Source organism: Passer domesticus, chromosome 3 (assembly GCF_036417665.1).
Source record: "Passer domesticus isolate bPasDom1 chromosome 3, bPasDom1.hap1, whole genome shotgun sequence".
NCBI classification, from domain to species: domain Eukaryota; kingdom Metazoa; phylum Chordata; class Aves; order Passeriformes; family Passeridae; genus Passer; species Passer domesticus.
The window spans coordinates 58,647,636-58,670,884 of NC_087476.1; the positions used below are offsets into that span (position 1 = coordinate 58,647,636).

The following is a 23,249-nucleotide window of genomic DNA, read 5'->3' on the forward strand; positions in this document are numbered from 1 at the left end:
CATAAAATGTACACGCATTCCCGTTTTTCAGTTCTGATTAAAGTAATCTGAATATAAAAGCTACAAAACAAGCAATATTATTGTATATGAACTTTCTATCACTCTTATTTCCTCTTTCAAAAAAATACAGTTTTTAATAAATTTTTAAAAATTACCTTTATATATTTGTGAGTCTGTGTATTTACACAGAACATATATAGAAAAAATCCTAGACAGAGGCTTAAAAAATTCTAAGATAATAATAAATTTATTATGATGGATTTTAAAACTAAATGTGGCCAATTAATAAAATCTATGACATGACAGAATAGAAGAATCCAGATTTGAACAACCTAGTTTATGTAACTGAAAAGAAAAAGAAAAGAAAAAAAATCTAATTTAGTGTCAGGACAAACACAATGCCTAGCATCTAACAAAACCAAAACAATCACAGAACAGATTGCTTCAATTGTCCTCATACCATATGAAAAGCAGAAGGCTGTCTGGTAAAATAACCAAAAAGATAACAACACAAAGTCAATTTTCAAGAAAAAATTTGACAGACATTTTTCTGTAAAACAAAAAGGAGAATGAAAAACCCCCACGTAAAATGTCTAGTATAACGAGACAAAACCAAAACACTAGACCAAAGAAACAGGATGTGGTAGAAAAACTGTATTTAAACTACCTGTTGCATTTGGGGACGAAAGCAGCTTGAGGAACCACAGGCTGTTCAGCCTCACCTTGCTCTCTGGAAACATCATGGAGCACATACTCCTGGATTCCATTTTCAGGGACAAAAAGGACCAACCAGCGACCAGAAATACTCAGCTTAAATTCCCTAACAGCCTTTTATAAAAAAATTACTGTCTCTGTGGATCAGACTGACTTCAGCATCGGCCTTTGACACCACCTCCAACAGGACCCTCCTCCAGCAGCAGAGAGAGCTCAGGCTGGATAAATGGACTGTTTGGTGGGCTGAAAATGAGCTGCATTACCAGTCTCATTGCTAGTAATCAAAGGCTTGATGCCTGGCTGGCAGGTTGCAATGGGCAGAGTACTCCAGAGATTACCGGTATTTTAACCAAATACCTTCAACATCTTAACGGCATGGATCATGGCAGACAGCATTCCCTCAGTAAATCTGTGGATGACACTAATGTAGGGAGAGTGGTTGGGACAAAAAATGGCAGACTGATTCCAGACACTCTTCACTAAACTTGGGGCTGGAGACAGCAGAAACTTTGGAAGGCTAAAGAAATGCAATGTCTGCACCTTGGGGTGACTAGCTGCGTGTCTCAGTACAGGTCAGAAAGGAAACTGGTAGTGTATTTAACCTGGCAGCTTATCAGGCAAGCCAGAGCACAGGTCTATATTAGTACTGTGGAAACCAGATGAAGTTATTTCATTATCCTCATCTAGGTGGTGCTGATGAGGCCAAATCTACTCCATCTGACTGTGCTGTGACCCATGTCTCACTGAGCTGAGGAAGAAGGAAGTAGTCAGGGTCCAGTGTAACAACTAAGTTATTTAGGGACCTAGAGCAAATGTACTTCACAAAGAGGCTGTGGGAAATGTGCTTGCTTTAGCCTGACAAACAAGGGCCAGTCTAATAAAGATCCACAGCTGTTTGCAGTAAAATTAAAAAGATGATAGAGGTAAATTCTCCTCAGTAGTGCCACGCAATATAAAGAAGACAGTGGTGACAAAGCTGAAAGTTGTGTTACTGACTGGGCAGTACAGAAAACCATTTGTAGTAGGTCTTGGTGCATGACTGCAACTGGTCCCCTGGTCAGCTCTGGGATCTCCTACTTTTGAGGTTTCCAAAGCTGTTGCTGATCCAGCCATGACAACTGTGATGCTTCAAGTGGGAGGCTGGACTAGATGACAGTCAGAGATCCCTCCAACCCCTCTTTTCTGCAGAGAATGTCGACAAAGCACCAACCTGAAAAAGTGTAATCCGGTCTCTAAGCCTGTCCTCCGTCTCTTCTACCAACCCAACAGTGGGGATGTTTCCTTCAACAGACTCCAGCTGTCTGGTGAGTTCCTGGTAATCTTCATCCAGATGCATCCAGGTCTACAAGCACAAATTATCCATGTATATGGTGAATCTGGGTATCTAGAAATTTTATTACTTTTTTCTTTTTTAAAAAAAAATCTGAAGCCCTACAGTTAGCTATGTGGTTGTGAAAGTAAAGAAATAATACTACAAATGTCCAGTGGACCTGTAAAAAGATACCATCCCTGTGCCAAGCTCAACTTTTGGTAAGAACACATGGATAAAACTGTCACGCTCTCCTTAACCAGATAAAGCTAAGCAGCTCTTTAGACTTAGAGGAACACAACTTGTGCCACCTGAAGGTCACAACAGTTAAATAGAAAAGACTGCATGTAGTCTATCAGTGCTTTGTGTGTATGACAAAATGGACTGACGCTCATCAATTCTGTCCAAGCACAGGAAATCAGCATTATAGAATATCCTGGTGGCTGATCACAATGAAAGCATAGAAAAGGCCACAGAAATTCTCACCTCTAGAATGTATTCCAGCTCCACACCTCGTTTATGAGCCAGCTTTAATACAGCTGAAGCTCGTGTCATTATATCTGAATGTGACTGAGTTTCCTTCAAGAGGGCAAGGGTACTCATCTTTCTAAAAAGTGTTTCTGTCAGGATCATGTGAGACTCCAACCCTTGAAAATATTCCTGAAAAATTCAGATGTGAGGGAGACAGAGAACAGAAAAGAGGAAGTCCAATTATTACTCAATTCATTACCACTAAAAGAATATTTTAAGACATAAGCAGTACAATCAAGTATCTACATAGAATTAGGTAAACCTTTCACTTCAAAGCATTTCATGAAATTGAACATAATTTAAAGAGGGCAATTCAAAGAAAGGAGTCAGTCATTCTTTCCACACAAACTCCATCCTGACCCTCATTCCATAAACAAAACCAGCTTAAATCAGATAAACAGCCCCAAAAATTTCTGTCTAATGAAAATGTGGAAAATAATTGTCCTATTTATGGGTGCTATTACAAAATGTAAATTTCTGTTGAAAATAAATGGAGTGGTGGATGAAATTGCTATGTAGCATGACAGGACAATACAAAGAACTTGTTATTAGAATAATGAACAAAATGGAATCTATCTGGGTTCATCTCCTACAAAGCATTTGAAACTCAGTCTGTCAGAACAGTTCACTGGCTCCAATTTAAAATACAGTCTAGCTGACTGTTCTGAAAAGCTCCTGAATTTTTAGGAACAGAAGGTTAGCAATTTGCTCTTCATAAGTGTCCTGATTTCAGCTGGGATAGAGTTAATTTTCTTCTTAGTAGCTGGTACAGCAATGTGTTTTGGCTTTGCTATGGGAATAATGTTGATGACACACTGATGTTTTGTTTGTTGCTGAGTAGTGTTTACCCCAAGTCAAGGACTTTCCAGCTTCCCTTGCTCGGCTAGTGAGGAGGTGCATGAGGAGCCTGGAGATACCATGGGCAGGACAGCTGACCAGAAGAGGTCAAAGGGGTATTCCATACAATAGAGCATCATGTTCATATACACACATAAACTGGAGGGAGCTGTCTGGAAGTTGCTGATTTTTTCTTGGGGACAGGTTGGATATTGGTCAGGAGGTGGCAAACAACTGTATTGTACATAATTTATTTATTTCTCTTGTGTTTATTTCTCTCTCTCCTTTCCATTACAGTTATATTGACTATTGCAATTATTTTTATTATTAGTGCTATTAGTATTAGTATTCATCTCTCAACCCACAAGGCTTACCTTTGCTTCTGATTCTCCTTCTCCCCAAGGAAGGAACACATAAGGAGGAAGCAGCTGTGTGGTTCTTAGTTTCCCACTGGGGCTCAAGCATGACAACAAGCTTACAGTCGTTACTAGTCCTGAAATATGTCCTGGTTTCTTACCTTATGTTTTTCAAGCAGTGACTGAACCTCTTCCTTGGAAGAAACAATCATTTTGTGGTCACCAGCCATTTTTTCTTGGCCTGTTTCTACCAGGTCAGCCAGGTCCTGCAAAGCCCGCTCATACTGCCTCTTCAGAGCCATATTCTGATTCAGATCACTCCGCCTGGATCCAATGATCATCAGCAGCTCATCATACTTATCCTGGGGGGAAAAGGGCAGCAATGGTGGGTCTTATTTCACACATTACAGGTTTTCCTAGAAGCAACCTTACTGTCCCTGTGCTTTCTGTGAATACTAGCAGAATAACATTTATTTCAAGACCAAAAAGAGTCTGCAGATATACTGACTTAATTGATAAATTAACTTGCCATTTAAAGACAGAAAAACTAAGCAAGACCTGCAACTCTCTGAAGTACCTGCATTTGGGGAAAAAAATAGCAGAATTCCAAAGGCTTATGTAAGTAGCAAAGATGTGGCTTAATGATCAAAAACAGTGACTACCATGCAATGCAGATGTTGTTTACATTTTACTTTTATAATGCAGAGAATTGAATGGATTCCATCATGGATACAGACCATAGGCATTTCAAAGTCAGGTTTGCTTCCTTCTCCTTCCCCAGATCTTACTGGTAGCAAGCAAGATACATACAACTTACTGTAAAAACCAAAACAAGGCAATACTTTTGATCTATACAAAAAATTCCAACAACAAAAATATCTCTATGATCAGTGTTACAACAAAGTGCCCACCCTCAGACTGCAGCTGGATCTCCTAGCCTTAAACAGAATTTTGTGAGAAGTAAAACTGTCAGAAAAAGCCAAAGAAAGGCTTTTCCAAAAACTGTAATGAAGTAGACGGGGAGCATAATGGTACATAAACTGAGAAAAAAAAAGAGAAATACCAAACCAAAAACCAAACCAAAACAAAAACCCCAAACAAACCAGGAGGAGGCGCTAAGACCAAAAGGATAAAGAAATGGGAAAAAGACACATTTCTTAGTGATTTATTTCTTAGTCATTAATTTTAATTTATATCAATGTCTAGTCGGCTTTGGAACTTTATGGTCCAGTTTCAGCTGTTTTATTTGCTTCCAATTTATTATGACATCATTTTAAATGGTAAAATTCATTCATAAAACTTCTCCTTGATATTTCCTCAAGCATTCCCCTGCATCAGCCAAACTGCTCAAAAAGGACATTCAACAGATATACAGAAGTTGCGGATCAATTGCCCACATGGATTGACATGGGAGGTGTTCTAGTAAAAGCAGAACCTTTCCAGTTTCAGGTCTCACTTCACTCTCTGTCTCCCTTTACCCCCTTCCCTCTCTGAATGATAGATGTGACACGGTACTAAACCGTAGATCATGAGACTCTGGTGAGAACAGGGATGAACCTTCAGCAGACAAATTTGTTTACATGCTTAACGTCATCTGTGTGAGAAGGGAGTGGATGAGAGCTGGCAGAAAACATGGTTTTGTTGATTTTTACAATTAGTACTGCTAATATCAGAGATGTTAGAAAATCTGAAGAGGCAAAATTGTAAAACTAGGCAAACCAGAGAAAAGATAATCTTTTATACATACTGAAATGCCTTAAAATTCCATTTCATAAACTGCCTGATGAACAATAAAGAAGCATTCCTTTGATACCACAGGTGAGAAAGATGATAGGATGGACAGGTCAAGGATGAAACTAATGAACCATACCTGAATCTTAGACAACTCTTGTACAGAAGGTTGGTCAATTTGTAGCTTGTCTACACGTTTCTTTAATTCATTGATTCCAGCATCTAGTTCCTTTAAACCTTCTTCTGCCTGCAGTATGACCTGTATATAAAAATTACATTGCTTAGTTTTAAGTTTCAATAACAGTAGTGTAGCTGGCCTATGATCAGATTTTTTTTCTGCTTGCAGTACTAATCATACCTTCAGTGTGCTGAAATTTTAAAGGATGATATTTTAAAAGATGGATTTTAAAGGAAGGAAATTTTTAATTAAAAGTTGGGAGAGCCCAGTTTTTTTCTTAAAGTTAAATAAGCATATCATTATTAATTTCTAATACCAAGCTGTTTTACTATCATATAAAATACTATGCTTAGTGTTTTTTATGCCAAACATAGCTATGAAATTCCATGCTTTTAACTATGCAATAGAGGCCCCAAATAATTTTTTTAATGTAACAATGTTATTTAAAGAATTTTTCTTTATTAACAGTCATTCCTGTCATCTCTGAGCACCGAGCAATCAACCATCACAGCAGAACCCACGTATGAATGCAAAGAGCTCTGTGTAGTTCCCTTTCAAGACTGGGATGGGGCCAACATTACTGTCAATGAAAAAGACTCCCCTTTTGCAATTGGAAAACTACAACTTAAGAACACAGACTGGTATTTGCAAGTGCCTGAAGGTGATGAGTTTTTTCCAGTGGAAGCTACAAGCATCTGTAGGTGTCTGCTGAAATAACATGCAGATTATAACAAAGCTAAAAGTGCAAGGTAGATTCCTGTACTTAAAGTCCTTTGTTGAGGCCCTTTCTGGAAGCTTCCTATCCAAATATTTTTAAACTATGTATGTGAAGTAGAACTCCTGCCTTTCAGCAGCATGGAGTTTGCACAATACAGTCACTAAACTTCCATTTCATGCAATTGAAGTCACCAGGCTGATTAAGGGCCTTACTTCTACTTCCTAATCACGTACTGAACAAGCAGCAATGCTTTTAAATCTGAATGTTTTCTCAGCCAAGGGAGATTTTCTGTAACAAATAATTGCACTTTCTTCTGTTAACACATTGTTTTCCTAGCTGGTAGTTAAATTAATCATACTGGAAATAAATTTTTGCCAATGTTTGGCATCACAAAAGACAGAAAAGAAAGACACAGTGCGACCTCTTTTTTTCACACAGAAGACTTCAACACTTCAACTCCTTCAATATTTGAATGTCAGGTATATAAAGTCCAGTATTTCTGCTTAGCTGAAGGGTAACTCTCTTCCATTTAGCCACCTGCTGGCACCAGACATCACTAACAAGAAATATCTATAAAAAGTAGCCCTCATTCATTTTTCTCACTGGCAAAACAGAAACAAGAAAACAGGATATACTTTTTCATATAAATAATTAATTATTAATCAGGCCATTCCTGATAAAGAAATAATAATTACTGCCTTAAATTAAAATGAGTAACACTAAAGACATCACTACAAGCCAGTGAGCAGGAAAGTGCCCTTGGTCCTTAATAAAGTTTAATAGTCAAACAATTTAGCAAAAGTCTGGAATTTTTTTGTTTATTGAAGTTTTCTTTTTTTCAAATACTGCCCAGAATAAACCTAACTAGGTACTAGGTCAGCTGGGGAGATGAGAGAGACACTTTTGCTAGGGTTTTTTTGTTGTTGTGCCTTTTTGTTTTATTTACTTATAAATATGTGTAATACACTCTTGGACATACTTATTTTCCTATACTTAATGTGAACATGTATGTTCTCCCATTTAAAGGAACTGTTCTCTAGAATTCATTTATACTTTGGATAAAAACTTTACCTCTTCCCCTCTCCCCAAGTGACAGATATGTGGTGGTACCTGCATTTGTTCTGTTTCTGGTCTGTCAGCTGCCTCTGCTAATTTCTGTAGAAGTAAGTATTTGTTATCAGCCACCGATGTAAACATGAGCTTCAGATCATTCTACAGGAGACAAAACCAATAAATTACAGCCAGTCATAGCACAAAACAACTGAAAAATATTCCATGCTTCAAGAAGTTTAAAGCATTAAATATTACATGGTAGCACTACAGCATAAAAACTATTCAAAAGGATGATAATTACCCAATGCAAAACCTTTAATATTGCTGAAAATCCAGTTATGGAGACTAAGAGCTAAAGGGACTCACACTTAAAACATATCCTGTGAATGCACTTCTACTTTTGCCTTCCAATTAAATGATTAATTACAAAGGGTCATCATCTTCATGTAAAAAAAAATTATTGTGCAGTTTATTCAACCACATACGATTGTAAACAAGCTTGGTTTTACTTTTTAAGGCAAGTTGTTTTAATTACAAACTTGAGCTAATATAACACGTAAGTAAACAAGACCTCTGCACATTACAGGGCTGAAAAGTTTTAGACTATTTTATCAGAACAGACACTGAAGTATTACTTAACAATTTTGCTTAAATAGAATCAATCATCTTTTTCTTGCACTCATCTCAACAGAAAATTATCAGCATATTTTTCTGAGACTTTCTCAACAGAAAATTATCAGCATATTTTTCTGAGACTTTCAGCATAAGAGGTACATTAATGATTTAGTATTTATTTTTACATTCAGTAATTATTTTAAATACTGAAAACCTCTAAGAATAATGCAATTAATTCTGATCAGCCTTGATGTCATCAGCAAAGGGAAGTCTTTCATTGAGAAATGAGAGATTGCTGAGGAAAGATTATGGCGTTAGAAAGGAAATCTAGTAGTAAGAATCTATGCAAAGATGACCCTAATCTAAAGACAAAAGGATTTTTTTTTAAATTTATGGATTTTTAAATTAAAAATAAACCCTACTGAAAGGCTTTATATATTAATGACAATGATAATGACAACAAAAATAATAATAATAATAGGAGATAAGGCAGACACCAAGTAAGATCTGAAAGCATTTCTGAACTCTGAAATTTTTCTGAAAGCACACATTTGTCCATTTGTCAGCATTTTTTCATACTTGCACAGACCTCCTTTTGTGTAATGCCAGCAGGGTGAGACAGCACAGGAAGATTATCACTTTACAGTAATTGCACGAGTTTTACAAGCCTTCCAGTGGAGAGTTTAAATTTTGAGTAATTATTAGGGTATCAAATTTTGTATAGCTTGAGAAATTTAATTTTTCAATAAAAAAGCCTGTGACAACCATGTTCTTTTGATTTGGCATGAAAAATTCACAGCCTTTATACCCCCATTTGACACAGACCTCTGTTAACTTCATCACGTCATACCTTGAAAGTGGTGATTTGCTGGAGCCGGCCTTTCATCTGGTGGCATCTCTGATTTACCACCGACTCCAGTAAGGTCAGTCTTCTCAAGAGACAATCCAAAGTGTCTTCTATAATAACCCTCTTATCACTACTGTCAGGAAATATCTGAGCAAACAAATTCTTGTTCTTATCCACTTCTTCTGTTATGTCTTTGATTTCTTTGGCAAGAGACTAATTTTGTAGAAAAACAGAAGCGACAATTAGACATTCTGGAAAGCAGGCAAACATTGCCATAGCCATAGCCAATTTTGCAATGATGTAGTGAATTTTTTACATGGCTGGTATAAACACACACTAGAAAAAGATGGAAGCTACAGTAATCTCTGATAGTAAAAATGTTCCATGCTCCAAGGAAAACAAGTGCTGGAACAGAAACATCTAGGTTGGATTAAAATCTAGTCCAACCCTCCTGAGGTAAATATGGACATGCTCAGAGCCCTCTCAAACCTGAATTTGAAAGCTTCCAGGGATGGGACATCCACCTCCTCTCTGGGCAACCTGCTCCAGCATTTCCACACTCTCATTTTGAAAGATTTCTTCCTTATATCTTGTCTGCATCCATCCACTTCAGCTGAAGACCATTGTTCCTTTGTCCTATTGCCTCTCTCTCCCCCCCACCACTCTCTCCAGCCCCCACTCAATTCTTTACACCTCCCTCACCCCTAATTAATGTTGATGAACCTGTGCTGTTTCTGTATCAGAGTATCCCACCCTCTTTTTCACTTTGTTCCAATTTCGACAATGTGGTGTTTGCTAATCCTTAGATGCTAAACAGAAGAAATAATCCATGATTTCTGCAACATTCTCTTCATGGCCAACTGCAGAATGCTGCAGTTACATAGAGACTATGTCAGTGACATGCCACTTATCCAGGATTTTAACACTTTTCTTCTAAACACTACATAAAATGCACACTTACTGGCAATTAAAAGAAACTCCCACTCATGCATTCCTCACCTCTTGCTTGCAGAGGTAGGTTTCTGTTTCTTCTTCTGGCAACAGAGCTGTAGCAACAAAGACTTGCTCTTCCACACCATCCAGCCACACGGACGTGGCAGTGACACCATCATACAGCTTCTGTTCCAGATGCAGGGTCTCCTCCACCCGTCCAGCCTGGGCAAAGGAACCAGAGAAGTCCAGCACAGAAGTATAAGACAGTCTTCCTAACTTCTAATATTTGGGAAAGGCCTGGATTTCCAGGTCATAGCCAGAGGAGTTTTCACTGTTAATGTGGCTTTGCTGTAGGAGAGGTGTAAAGACAACTGAAAATTACCTCAGATGAGACATCTTCAAAGGCCTGATTCAATTCAACCAGCACTGGTGACACTAAGGATTTATCTTCATCCTGTGTCTCCTCCTTATACAAAGGCATTCCAGGTATTAGTCTGTTTGGTCTGCTATAAAGCTGCTGAGAGAGAAGCACTAATTAGGATGCGTCTAGCATACACAGGGCACAAAATTCAGCTGTACAGATTCCCTACTGACTGAGGCTATCACCTGCTAATGCTCATGGTCCTCCCACAAATACTCCCTATCATGAATATTTTGCATAAATATTGCTCAACAGGAGGTTCACTAGAAATGCAGGTTAAGTGCTTGTAGCCAGAATTAAAAATTACTAGCTTTTACCCAAAATGTTATTATTACTCTTTAATTAATACAAGCTACTTAGAACTTTGGAAGCTGATTAATGGAGTCTTAGGCAAAGAAAAGTCAATTTGTGTCTATTAACAATAAAATGGAAGATGTATGTTAATACAGACTTTGGTTTGTCCCCAGTTTAATTGATTAATCCCCATTTCTTTCAGGAGAAATACTGTTCCTGAAATTCCTCACCCACGAAGATCAAGAATTAAATGTAACCAATAAATTCAAACTGGAAATAACAGTTTTCCTCTAAGCTGCTGCCATACTACTGATCAATTCCAGAGTGATGATTTGCTACAGAATTATCCTGAGTTAGATAAGTAGATAAACATTTTCGTCCGCGCTCTTTCTTCCTTTCTAGTTCATTAACCTGATGGTAGTGCAATTCAAATCACTTTGAACATAAGCAGTGCTGGTGCCAATATGAAACAGTTTTTAAAGGTGTCACAAAATAAATTGCTCCATATCTCATGCCTTAACTACAGCACCTTAATGGGTCTACATATTGTACCTCTTGTTGTAGCAACTACTTTCAAAAAGAAAATGGGAAGAGAAATTTAAAAAAGCTACCAGCTGTTCTTTTTCCAAAGCTTTCTGGAGCAGTCTCTGCTTGGTACTGAATTCCTGGTATAGGCTTTCCCATTTCCTCTTCATCTGTTCTTCAGATGATGGCTTCTCACCTTCTAAGACTAGTTCCTCAGAGAGTACATCAGGCTTCTCACTGAATCAGAAGATGCATAAAGGTTTAATAAATGCACAATTTGTAATAATTTAAAGTTGTAAATTTTCCATTTGGAAATTCTACATTTAAATTAAGTGCTACTTTTTAAAGCTTTGACTTGTTGGTTTTGTTTTTGTTTTTCTGAAAATAACACAAAGGGTGGTTTGAACAGCAAGAAGTTCTTATCTGATGAAATAAAATGTACTTTCAAAAAGACTGTTTGAAGTTGCAAGTACCCAAAATAAGTAAAAAAATCCCCAAACCAGACTGGGGGTTATACTACACTGAAATGTAACCTATAAAGAGGTTTTAGCTCAAAGCATTAATTAAAATAAATATTTTATCTGACTTCTTCCTCATCTTCTTTCTCAAAATGGTGAACTATGTCCTTCATAGTTTAATGAAAGACGAGTTTAGCTTTGGTAAACAGTTAATCACATTCAGAATTTTCTGCCTGTTAGTTTTTGTTGTTTTTTTTTTTAATTTCTAAAGTACACCATCACTTGACAGAAGTAAGCCTCAGACAGAAGGAGACTGGTTAAGTACTTTCTGGCATTAGAATTAACACTTCAAAAGGAAAAAATACTTTCTAATTGCAGGAAAAATAAAATTAAGCAATGAGTATCTCATCTGGGAAGATCTGATTACAATGGGAGATGCCAATGTTTGAGGTGGATGTGATTTCACACACCAGCGCTGGTCCATAAAGTTACAGTAACTGATCCACTGCTTGTCTAAAGAGTATCATTAGTCTTCAATCTGAGTGTGATTGTGTGATTCCTGTTAATATGAATAAAGGCATTTCTAACTGCTGAAGGTGATCCATTACCACAAAACAGTTTGTATAACTGTATTATCAGACCCCTAGACTATAAACCAGGACTCCAGTAGCCTTGGTGCTTTATAAAAATGATAAACCAAAAATTAGAGAACAATGGGCATGTAGAGGGAGGTAAGCATAGGGATGACAAAGTACAGCCATAGAAATTTACTTTTTGGAACAACACATGAAAGCACACCTTATAGACAGCCCTTCAGTAGAGCTTTGCTGCGTTAGGATCTCTCCTCCACGGCATGCTACTGATCGAAGCAGATTCTTCTGCTCTTCTAGCTCTTGTTCCAGCTCCTAGCACAGCAAGTTACACAAAACAGAACAAATCTCAGACTGGTTTTGCCTTGGAAGGATATGCCTACCTTGTTTAACTGTCATGCAAAGTTAGCTGAGCTACTTCTGAAATGGCTTGCTTGAACACCAAAAGTAGTCCAAAATCTCCAGCCAGGGACACAGAAAAATTGGGTACATAAATTGGATTACTGAACTAATTAACTGGTACAATGCAGGTTCTGGAACCTACCCTAGTGAGAATATCTTCAAACCATTCAACACAATATATAATGTAATATGTGTATTTTTGCTTGTATGAAGACAAAGTTATTATTTTGAGTATTATCATCTCTCCTTAGAGTAACTTAAAGGGTTGATTCAATTTTATTCTGCTGATGGACAAATTTTACACTACTGATTATGTGAATTGACCATGGTCATCCAGGAAGTCTAGCCTGCCTACCTGTTACAGATATAAGACAGGGAACTCAGATGCATCATTACCAAAGCAGTGAGTATGAAACAGTGTAAAAATTAATATTTCAGTGGATATATTAACAAGAGTGGCTCAGCTATAGCATTAAATGCAACCTAAAGATGGGAGTAAAAGAAAGGCAGAACACCAACTTTCTGTTGCTGCAGGGTACTCTGCTGCTGCTGTGAGCGAGTAGTTCTTGCTTGTGCCAGCCATTCTTGAACACTGGGGCTTTGTGAAGAAATGAAGTCCAGATCACTCTCCTCCTTTTCTTGTAAAGATCCCTGCTTTAAGAAAGAGACATTACGATTTTAAAAAAAATCTCCTACATTGTTAGAGAGCAGGCAGGTTCAGCTCATCTAGACAAAACCTCACAAGTTGCTGGCCCATGTAAATTCTGAAATGAGCAATGACTTCAGATTTCCGACTTTTACTGATTTTTGGTTACTAGCAAGAATAGCAACCCTAAAAATGTAAAAATAAACATGCACTTAGCAGAATCAGAGACCACAGGTCAGAGACCTTGGACTGATGCATTTTCTAAAGACTGTTCTGCTTCTAAAAACCAGCTTTCATCTTCAAAGGAGTGTGCAGCTTTACCCAGCAATGCAGGGATTCAGTGGTTTGTTTCTGCCAGGTTTTTTATCTTATTAAAACAATTTTTTTTTTCTAGCTGAAAAGGAGAAAATTCTGGTTGTCATTCTGGTCTGTATTTATTTATCAGTAAGTACATAACTCTATGTTCGGCAGAAACACACTGGGTGAACAGCAGATGAAATGATATGAACAGCAGAGAAAGTAAGAGAGATCAAACCACAGAATGTTAAAACAGCACAGCAAAAGCAACAGTTCCTTCCATTCATATTTCTACCATGTTTTTCCAACATGAGTGATTAGACAGGCTTTCTGTGTAAGCAATGCAAAAAAGAACAAATGCCTCAAAAGCTCAAAAAAATGTTTTATCAACTTCTTGGCTTCCAAGGTCCATGTTGCCTGTAAGTTTAAGTAATTTTAGCAGCCAATGTATTCAAGTGTAGGTATTTTAATATGCTTTGGCTTTATGTTAAACACAGATGTGTAGGCCTGGCTACTTAGATGTACACACCTCCCTGGACTTATTTAATATTTCTTGCAGTCATATGATTGTAGAGCTTGCACCTTTTTGGTTTGTTTTTTTTTTTTTTTTGAAAGCTTCAAGATCTAAAGCTGGGGCTTAATACTTCTCCCATTTTGTCTATATATTTCATTTTTGTAGGATTCCTGTTATGCCCACCATTCAGCTTTTATTCCAAATAGATTAAGACTGCCAAATGGTTTGACAACAGGCTCTCCAAACCACAGACACTCTGCCTTCCAGGTGACATTTCTCAAATCAGACAGGGACCAGCATGGCAGAAGGTGGGTGCAGAAATCATACTTGCGCCAGCTGGGGCTCCTTATGCTGACAGCTGAGATGCACCTCTGCCACCAGTGACCCTGGCACCAGCCACTGAAACAGCAGAGTTTTGCTAAGTAGTAGAAAGTTAGGTGTAAGATTTTAATTTTGGGGAATGATGAGTGTACTGAAGTTGAAAGGACTGATCAGTGTTAAAGGATATAAACTGTTAAGATGTGCAAAACAAACAAGTAACTGATGCTGGAAAGAACCATTAGCCCTTGCTTTATGAAATAACTTTGTTTTACTAAGGTTCCCGTTTGCAGGCAAACTCTGGTACTTTACTTTGTAGGAACAAGTTTCTAGACAAGCTGATGTAGTTGGAATGTGAACAATGTTACTACAGAATGTCTGACTGGGCAAAGAAAATAGTGAGAAGTAAAGAAGATCTGGAATTATAGCTTTTCTATTACAAATTAGGAAACATATAATGTTTCTGTAAATTCTGGGGGGGGGAAAAATCTTCTTAATTTTATTTACTCTAGGTACCATAGTTATTCAACTTCTAAATTTCTTTAGAGAACAGTATCTAGTTCTTCCTTGCATTTCAGTGGGCTGGTTGATTTCAGTTACATTTTGGATCTCTTTCTCTGGGAAGAGGACTGAGAAGATACAGTTTTGGAGTTATTTAAGACATACAATTAAGAGTCTCATGGTTCCTGCAATAGCAAGGAGTGTAAAAGGGATTGTGGTATTTGTTGATGCAAGGAGGTTTTTCAAATATGATACTGTACATACTTTTTAGATGAGAAGTATTTGTGAACCAGATTTTATCATTGTCAAATTACAAAATGTAAGTTTGGAAAAAACCTTACATTTGCCGTTACAGTTGCATTTTCAATTGAATTCTGTCTGAAGGAACTGTATTATATTTTCTTTAAACAGCCAGGAAAACAAAAGCTTGAACCTGTCTTTCCCAGCTACTGTCCAGTCTAGCACACAAATAAATGGAAAATCCCTGAAGAAGATTGTGATGAAATAGATCTTTCAAAGGATTTCAGAATTATACAAAATTATATGAGGCATACTTTATCTTGTGAAACTGGAGTCATTCCTCCCCCACACACCCTTTTCAATAAAAAGTAAAGAAACACTATCTGTTTTGTTGAGGGTTTTTTACTGCAGAATCTGTTCTACTACTTTGTTTTCTAAGGAGTCTGTGTTTCATTGCCTCTAAACCAGGGAATAAACAGTATCAGACACAATACTTTGTGTGTTTCAAAGTGCTGCCTTTGGAGACAGTATAGTCCAGAACACTCCTGTTCCAACATGCTTCTGGTTAGTTTCACTACTTTTTTTTATGAATAAAGAAGTTGGTGTCCAAGTCACCTTTTCTGTATCACTAGTGACATTCATTAACTAAAATTAGAAGAAAACTGAAATTGTCCCAAGAAAGTCAGAGTATCTCATACTGACTCCTAAAGAGCCTTGTGCACAGGGATAATAAACAGGCTGAAATATGCTTTAAGGAAAATATAGCTCAGTCTTTATAAAAGTCTTCCAGGGCTACTTGGGAGGTTCCTTCTTTTGGGAGAAGGCTGGTCTATTACAAGGTTATCAGAATATCTGGAGACATGTAAAAATCTGGGGTTTTTACATGCATGAACAACAGTGCTGTTAGCTTGTAATGTTTCTCAAGCTTAATACTGGCATTGGACAGAATTTGGGGCATCTGATGCTCTTGGCCTTAGTCCACAGTGTTTGGAAAATGACATTACAGAACTTCTCATTTGAAAAAAATTGCTCAGTGAAGATTAGAAGATGTCATACTGCCTGTTTTCTTACATGATCTGTAAAAGCAGTCAAACAAAGACTTGAAATTCATAAAGAAACTTGAGTCTTGCGTTCATGCACCATCTCAAATGATTCATATTCTACATCCAGAAAATATTTTGTTGTTATTTTAGATTTTAGAAGATCATCCAAAAATCTATTTTAAGAGTTTAAGTAAACTAAATCACACCACTGCATTTTAAAATATTTTAAAATTTAGCAAACTGTGTGATGCCTTTTCACTTCACAGGTAATATATGAGAACAAAGTATTATGTGCCCACATGGTGTTGATAACTTTTCATTTGCCTAGTCATGAGATTTAATAAGCAAAGAATAACATTAAAGTCACTTCATCTTAGAGGCAATAGGAACTAATACCTAGGGGGGGTCTCCTTTCTTTTTTATTTCTCTATTTTTCTGAAATTATGTGAAGTTTTAAAAGCTATGCAATTGCTTTGGACTAAAAATAGTTCTTAGAACATCAAGTGACTTTTCAAGCTAACCTCTCAGTAGACTTTAATCTGCATTACAAGCCAGAAATCTTTGAAGCTTATCATGTTTAATTTGCACAGCAAAGCCAAGAAAAGAAGTAAAAGAAAAGGGGGGGGTGGGAGTCACAGCAGGGTAAGCAAATTCAAAACCAGTCAGTCACATTACATGGTTGGGTTTCTTGTATGTATTCGGTTCTCCACATGCTAGTTTGACCTAAAGAATGACCAAAAGCAACTGTTAAATACAATGAATTAGTGGCAATGAGAAGACCAAAGCTGCTAGAAATAGGAACCTAGGGCAAGACTGAGGTTAAATGAATTTTTGCTTATATAATGTTGTATTTGATATAACGATGCCACCAAGTATTCGCCATAAATAAAAATGTTCCCTTATGTTATCTGTTCACTATGTTGTGCACACCATGAAAAAGCAAATATTTAGGATCATTCTTTGGCTGAGGAGAGTAATCCTGCCCCAGACCATACACAATCTAAACAGACTGGAAACAGGAATAGACTGTATCCAGACCAAGCTAATAATCTATCTATATTATTATTGTCCTTTCAGGGAAGATACTGAGGTTAGGATAGTTTTACCAAAAAGCAATGTTAACTTGAAAATTATCAACTAAAGCTTTCTAGACAGTTCTTTATTTTGGAGCTATAATTCCATTTACTGACTAAAGATTAATAAGTCAAGCTGAATCAGTGCAACACTTTCACTCTTTTTCCCAGTTGCATAAAGTTGCTATGAAATCCCCAAACTCCTGCCCACCATGAGAACTGCTGGAAGGAGCCACTCACCCGAATGTTGATCTGTTTGTCGTGGAGCACCCTCTGCAGCTCCAGAAGGCTGCCCTTCAGTGTCCTGAGCTTCACAGCCAGCTGCTCTGCCTCGTCCTTGGTGTGAGCCTTCCCTTCCATAAGTAAGTTCTCATTGTGCACAGACAGCTCTGACAAAGCTACCACCTTCTGTTCTATTTCAACCAGCATGTTCTGCAGCAGCAAAAACAAAGACCCAAATTCATACATTTTCCAGCACTTGTGACGTTTTCAGGCAAGACGACCTGTGGCCTACCTCACCCGTGTCCAAACTAAGAGAAAGTCAGATTATCATTGCTTTGCCTTCTAGTCCCATCCAGAGTTCTTTAGAATATGCTTGCAAATGTTTGTATTTGCCATTTCAGTTTGCAACCCTTTTCAAAATAGGAAATTAAAAAGTTACTTGAAACAAATAATTTGTTGTAGAGGAGATGTTCTTTATTTGCATATTAAAGGTAAAGCCTAAGAAGCGAGACTGACATCCATGGATGACCAGAAATGAAGCACGCAGCCAGAGCTACTTCTTTCTTCTTCTTTCATTTACACGTAGTCAAGTGCTTCCTACCTCCTCCTATGTGTTGCTCTGGCTGTGTTGATAAGCTTCTCTTGGCACTATTTGCTCTTTCTGATTGGTGCATGATGGACTTAAGGATTTCTGTATAATCCTCTTTAGTCTAAGGAGAGACTTAAAGTGACAAATCTCTGGCATGTTTGTTCTCAAAAGCTACTTCCCTGACATTCCATTAACCATTCATGCATTAGAGACATTGTGCATATTTTGATCTCCCAGATTCAATGCTCAAACAAGTCTTGCTCAAAAACCTAGCCTGACATCAAATGCTTTTGTTTCCACACTAACAGTCAAGTATGAATTTAGAAATATTTCTGCTGAAGGAACATGTGCAGAATAAGATTGCCAGAGTCTCTAAAAAGTGGAAAAATATATAAAACTTACTGCATTAAGATTTTAAGAAGCAGCAAGAGAAAAGCAGTATGAACTTTTCCACAAAGTAAACTTTTCTGTTCGAGTTTTCTACAGACTGTATTAAAAAAAAATACTGCTTGGTTAAAGTTCATAGTGTTTATCTACATACAACAAAGGGCTCTCAAGGACAGGTGATGAAAGAACTTTTGAGACTAAGCAGACTGAAAATTCCAGTGATGAAGCATTGTCAGTGAAAATTCTTCTGACTTGCATGAAACTTAACTCTCATTTAGCCTAAAATAATTGAGATCATCATTCTTTAATAAGAAAAGGGATCTTTTGCCCATCTGTCTCTTGTCTCTTTTGTAATTTTAATTATAATGATCATATAATTCAAAACCATCATTTAAAATAGAAAACTCCCAATAATTTGAGAACCTGGATTTTATGAATGATCTAAGTCTTGTTAATAAAAGTATTTGCAAAAGTTCTTATTGCAGCAACATGTCTTTCCTCAGTTGTTTTGGCACTCTGAGTTGATTAATCTTCAAGCCATAAAACCAGAAAATACTGATGATTATCCTTTATTTTTGCATGCATGTAAGGATTGTTCTTGAAGAAAACACAGCACTATCCCAGGCATGATGGCTAGTGCCAGTATGTTCTTCAGCTGGAAAAGGATGTGTAGGAAAGTACACTGCAGGTGTTTTCATACCTGTCAAGTGAGCTGTTCAACAATTTCAGCTTGAAGGGAGCAAAAACAGTAAGAGAAGCAAATAAAATGCCTTTAAAGGTAAACAAAATTACATCTGAAAGATGTGGAACTTCAAATCATTCTGCAGTCAGGACATTTTGTTTTCCTGCTGCTATGTTCACGTGGGCTTTCTAAAGCACTGTTTGCAATCTCTAATGAGAAATTAAGAACAGGCTATATTTGGTTTCACAAACCTTTGAGGAAGCTTACTGAGCATATAGAAGATGCTAAAGAGCTTCTCCACAAATATGCTGGCTCATTCAACTCAATAACTGTCTTAATATTTTACCTGACAGTCTACCAGCTGTGCTTCCATGTCCATAGGTTCTTCTGCAGGAAGCAGAGCGGTGTCCAGCGATGCTCGGGTACTGAGCAGCCAGTGGTCAAGCTCATCAGCTTCACAACGGTACCTCTGAAGGGCCTGCTCCTGCCGCTGCTCTTCGAGCTGCTCATTCAGTTTTTCCTAGAGGTACAAATTATATTTTACTTTTTAGGAGAAATAAACCATAACAGTCACTACTAAAAAGTTGTTCCTCTCTATTTTGCACAAAATCTATGCAGGATTTCTAAGATATATTAAGACCCATCTTTTACAAAACATTATTTCTTTCAACTGATGAGTGTGTTTTTCTGATGACTGAAATTCTGTTTCAGTTCAGCCACTTTATTTCTACTTTCTTCAGTAGAACTCCGCTATTACAACTTTCTAAAGGTGAGGTCTTTTCTGCCCCCTTTTGCTGCTCTCCGGTTTCCCCACACATTGATTCAGTTTGCTCAATTAGTACAGGACTGTTTGCTTAGGGAGAAAGATGCACTTGAAGAAAAGGCATACACACAGCTGAGAATGCATTGCAGGGAAAGGAAAGCAACTTTGCCTTTTTTGGCAGCAGGCTGTTAGTCAGCTTTACTGTCTCTCATAAGAGGCACAAGAGGGGTACTTCAAGGACAAAACCAAGCACGGGTGGGGCCTTGGTACAGTCACGTGGGAAAACAGCAGCCTGAAGAGCTGTCTACCTTCTCTGGCCTCTCAGAGGATCCCTAAGCCATGGGGTGTGGAAGGACATTTAAGCTTCAGTGGCTGCTGATATCACAGCAACACAGACGCCCCGGGTCCATCCATCAGCTCATTGGAAAGACAGGGAGTGATCAGCAAAATCTTGCTCACCCTTTAATTGTCCCATATGAATCTGAAAACTGGCTGAACAGCTGTGACCAGGGTACAGTGATCAGTGGCACAAAGTCTAGTGAGTGGCCAGTAATGAGCCTCAACAAATTTGCTAATGACACAGAATGGGAGGAGTGGCTGATAGGTGTGGGAATCCATAAAATTAAAGGTTTTTGAGAAAGCTACAAAAGGCAGGCCTCATACACAGCAGAACTGTGATTAGAGCTAAGCAGCAGCCATAAGACAGGTCAGCAGAAAAATTATGTAAGAAGTAGAAAAGTAAGGACAAATATAACAATGGTCTGTGCATTAACACGTGGCTAGAATAACTCCCTAAACTGCAGAAAAGTATATCTGGTGAGATATCAGGAAGTTCTAAGCTTAATAATAGAGCTCTGTGCATTGTGTTTTAAGGCTTACAAGCAGGTATTGTATTTGAAATAAGCAAGCATTGTTTTAACTGAAGGTACGTGTACTTATAGTGGTTGGATGGAACTACTGTCAATACGCCTTTGCTTTTTGTGAATGGTCAAAAAACTTTTAAAGTAAGTTGTAACATTAAGTTCTTGGTCTGCTGCCTGGGATGTGAGCTGATGGCATCTTCCCATTGTCATAACCATGTAATGAGACTGATGCTGGAAAATAAAATAGGTCAAGGCACGTTCCTAGCAGTCCCGACGTGTTTGTGATTTGTACACAGCCCCTGGCCAGTGATACTAGACAGAGGGCTATTCTGCCATCTAGATGGACCCTGAAAGGCTATAAAGAGGAGCTGACAGGAAGAAAGGAAAGTGTGAAGCCTTGTACTGCAGGGGAGCAACCCCATGCACCAAGTACAGACTGGAGGCTAAGCAGATGGGAGGCAGCTTGGCAGAAGAGAACAAGGGGGGTCCTGGTGGACTCCAGGCTGAACATGACCCAACAATGTGCAAAATAAGGCCAGTGGTGTCTGGAGCTGCTTTAGGAGTGCTCTCACCAGGATGAGGGAGGTGATCTTGGCCCTCTACTTAACATTGGTGAGTCCACACCTGGAGTAGTGTGTCTAGTTCTGTGCTCCCCAATACATGAGAGACACTGAGCTCTGGAGAGAATAGAGGGGATTTCATGGATAGGAAAACAAATAGGATGACCAGAAGACACTTAGCTGTATCAGATAATCTGAAACCTAAGCATGGTGCAAATATTATGGAACAAGGGAAAAAGATTGTATTTGATCTGGCTGGGATGGAGTTAACTCCATTGCAGCCTGTACACTGCTTTGCAGCTGTGGTTAAATCTGAGCTGATAACACAGCAATATTATGGCTACTGCTGAGCACAGCATAAAGGCTTTCTATCTGCCCCTCACAAAGGCCAATAGGCTGGGGGTGAGCAATAGGCTGGGAGAAGAGATAGCCAGGACAGTCAATCTGAACTGACCAAAGGGATACTGCACACCAGATGAGATCATGCTCATCAATAAAAGCCCAGGGAAAGGGAGGGAGGGGCATTGGTGGTTATGGTGTTTGTCTTCCCAAGAAACACAGGCTGAGCTTTCCAGGAAAGTAGCTAAACATCTGCCTGCTGATTGGGTAGTAGTGAATATGTTCCTCATTCCCTGCTTGCATGCACAGCTTCTCCTTACTCTGTTTAAGCGGTCTTTATCTTGATCCATGAGTCTTTTTGTCTGCCTTCTATTTTTAACCCATCTCAGTAGAGAGGAATGAGGGTAGATGTTTGGCTGCTGGCAGGGTCAACACTTTGTAAGGAAATTCAGACTCAAATGTTCTGGGCAACTTCATCACACAGAGAAGTGTTTGCACAGCTTTTCTGCATGCTCAATTTCAATTAAAAAAACAAGTTAAAAATTGCTGTTAGAACAATTTAAAGAATAATTATAGTTGTTAGATATCTTAAATAATCCAGACCTGAACAGTTCTCAAATGCTAGTTGCTTGAATTAGGTCCACAGAAAGAACAATATTACCAGTCCTCACCCTCACCAGAAAAATATTTTTATCACGTCTCTTATCTTTGTTTCTACATTTACTTACCTGGGGTATTCTGGAAGGTTTTATCTGTGAAATCAGAGCTATAAAGTACACAGGTTAAATTACCGAATGTTGTCCACATATCATATATGTTTCCTAGCCACGATTATTAGGGAATACTTGTGGTATAGTGTTAAAGTATCCTAACCACAGTTAAGTGCAATATATAACTCATGATTTATCTTGAAATTATTAGTTAGCATTTCCTAACTGCTACCAAGATGTTTGTTAAGATCCTCTATGGGGTGCAAGCTATAAACAGCAAGATCCCCTATTCTACTTCCAACCTTTAATTTTTAATTAAAAGCTATTTTTTCTTATGGGAAGGAAAAGCTTAGTGCAACTTTGTTATTTTAAAACTAAAAAATATATTTTCTAATGACGTTCACTGTCCTAGCTGACTGGACAGAACTAAAGCAGCTGAAGCACCCTGAGGCTCTCCTGTAATCCAGTGTCTTGGTTTGAACTCAGCTGGTCGCTAAGCACCACACCTTAGATCCACACAGCCAATTTTCACTCTGCTTCTCTGAATCAATTGATGATGGAAAATATGAAGGCAGTAGCTGCTGTGTTTCTGAATGCACTGCTGCAGTTCTTAACAGTACAGAAATAAAGTTGCCCTGCAGTGTTCAAAGTAGCCAACCTGTAACCATTTTTAGCATGATTGCATGATCCTGTATAATATAAGTAGGAACATTTCTATTTGTAAAGAGCTTGTAAAAATCCCCTTAGTATTAAAGGATTTTTGGTAAAGTTGGTACGCAAAGAAATAAAAGGGGGCATCTTCCATGAAAAAAAGTTTGGGTGGAAATCACTGGGAAGATGAGTATAGACAAGGCAGAGATTTGGAAGAGGAGCTGTTTCTTGTTTTAAGTTTTCCCTCTTCTCTTGTCTAGCAGCTTGGAGAGATGATTCCTCAAAAGCATATTGTAGACAATGTGACTTTTAATATCTGCACACGCACATACAAATATA

General features: G+C 38.0%; 1 protein-coding gene across 24 annotated transcripts in view; it reads right to left on the reverse strand.

Moving 5' to 3' along the window:
• SYNE1 (spectrin repeat containing nuclear envelope protein 1) overlaps positions 1 to 23,249 on the reverse strand; it is a 291,288-nt gene that overhangs the window by 64,218 nt on the left and 203,821 nt on the right. For 18 of the 24 annotated variants that reach the window (XM_064413327.1, XM_064413326.1, XM_064413328.1 and 15 more), the window contains 13 exons: positions 19,371 to 19,544; positions 17,385 to 17,576; positions 13,032 to 13,166; positions 12,319 to 12,425; positions 11,149 to 11,299; positions 10,205 to 10,339; positions 9,889 to 10,044; positions 8,893 to 9,102; positions 7,485 to 7,586; positions 5,618 to 5,737; positions 3,909 to 4,109; positions 2,510 to 2,683; positions 1,925 to 2,056 (listed from right to left, as the gene is read on the reverse strand). In XM_064413327.1, coding sequence (XP_064269397.1) covers positions 1,925 to 2,056; positions 2,510 to 2,683; positions 3,909 to 4,109; positions 5,618 to 5,737; positions 7,485 to 7,586; positions 8,893 to 9,102; positions 9,889 to 10,044; positions 10,205 to 10,339; positions 11,149 to 11,299; positions 12,319 to 12,425; positions 13,032 to 13,166; positions 17,385 to 17,576; positions 19,371 to 19,544 — 1,989 coding nt within the window. The remainder of the gene's footprint in view (positions 1 to 1,924; positions 2,057 to 2,509; positions 2,684 to 3,908; positions 4,110 to 5,617; positions 5,738 to 7,484; positions 7,587 to 8,892; positions 9,103 to 9,888; positions 10,045 to 10,204; positions 10,340 to 11,148; positions 11,300 to 12,318; positions 12,426 to 13,031; positions 13,167 to 17,384; positions 17,577 to 19,370; positions 19,545 to 23,249) is intronic. The other 6 variants (XM_064413343.1, XM_064413324.1, XM_064413344.1 and 3 more) reach the window with 2 other exon arrangements.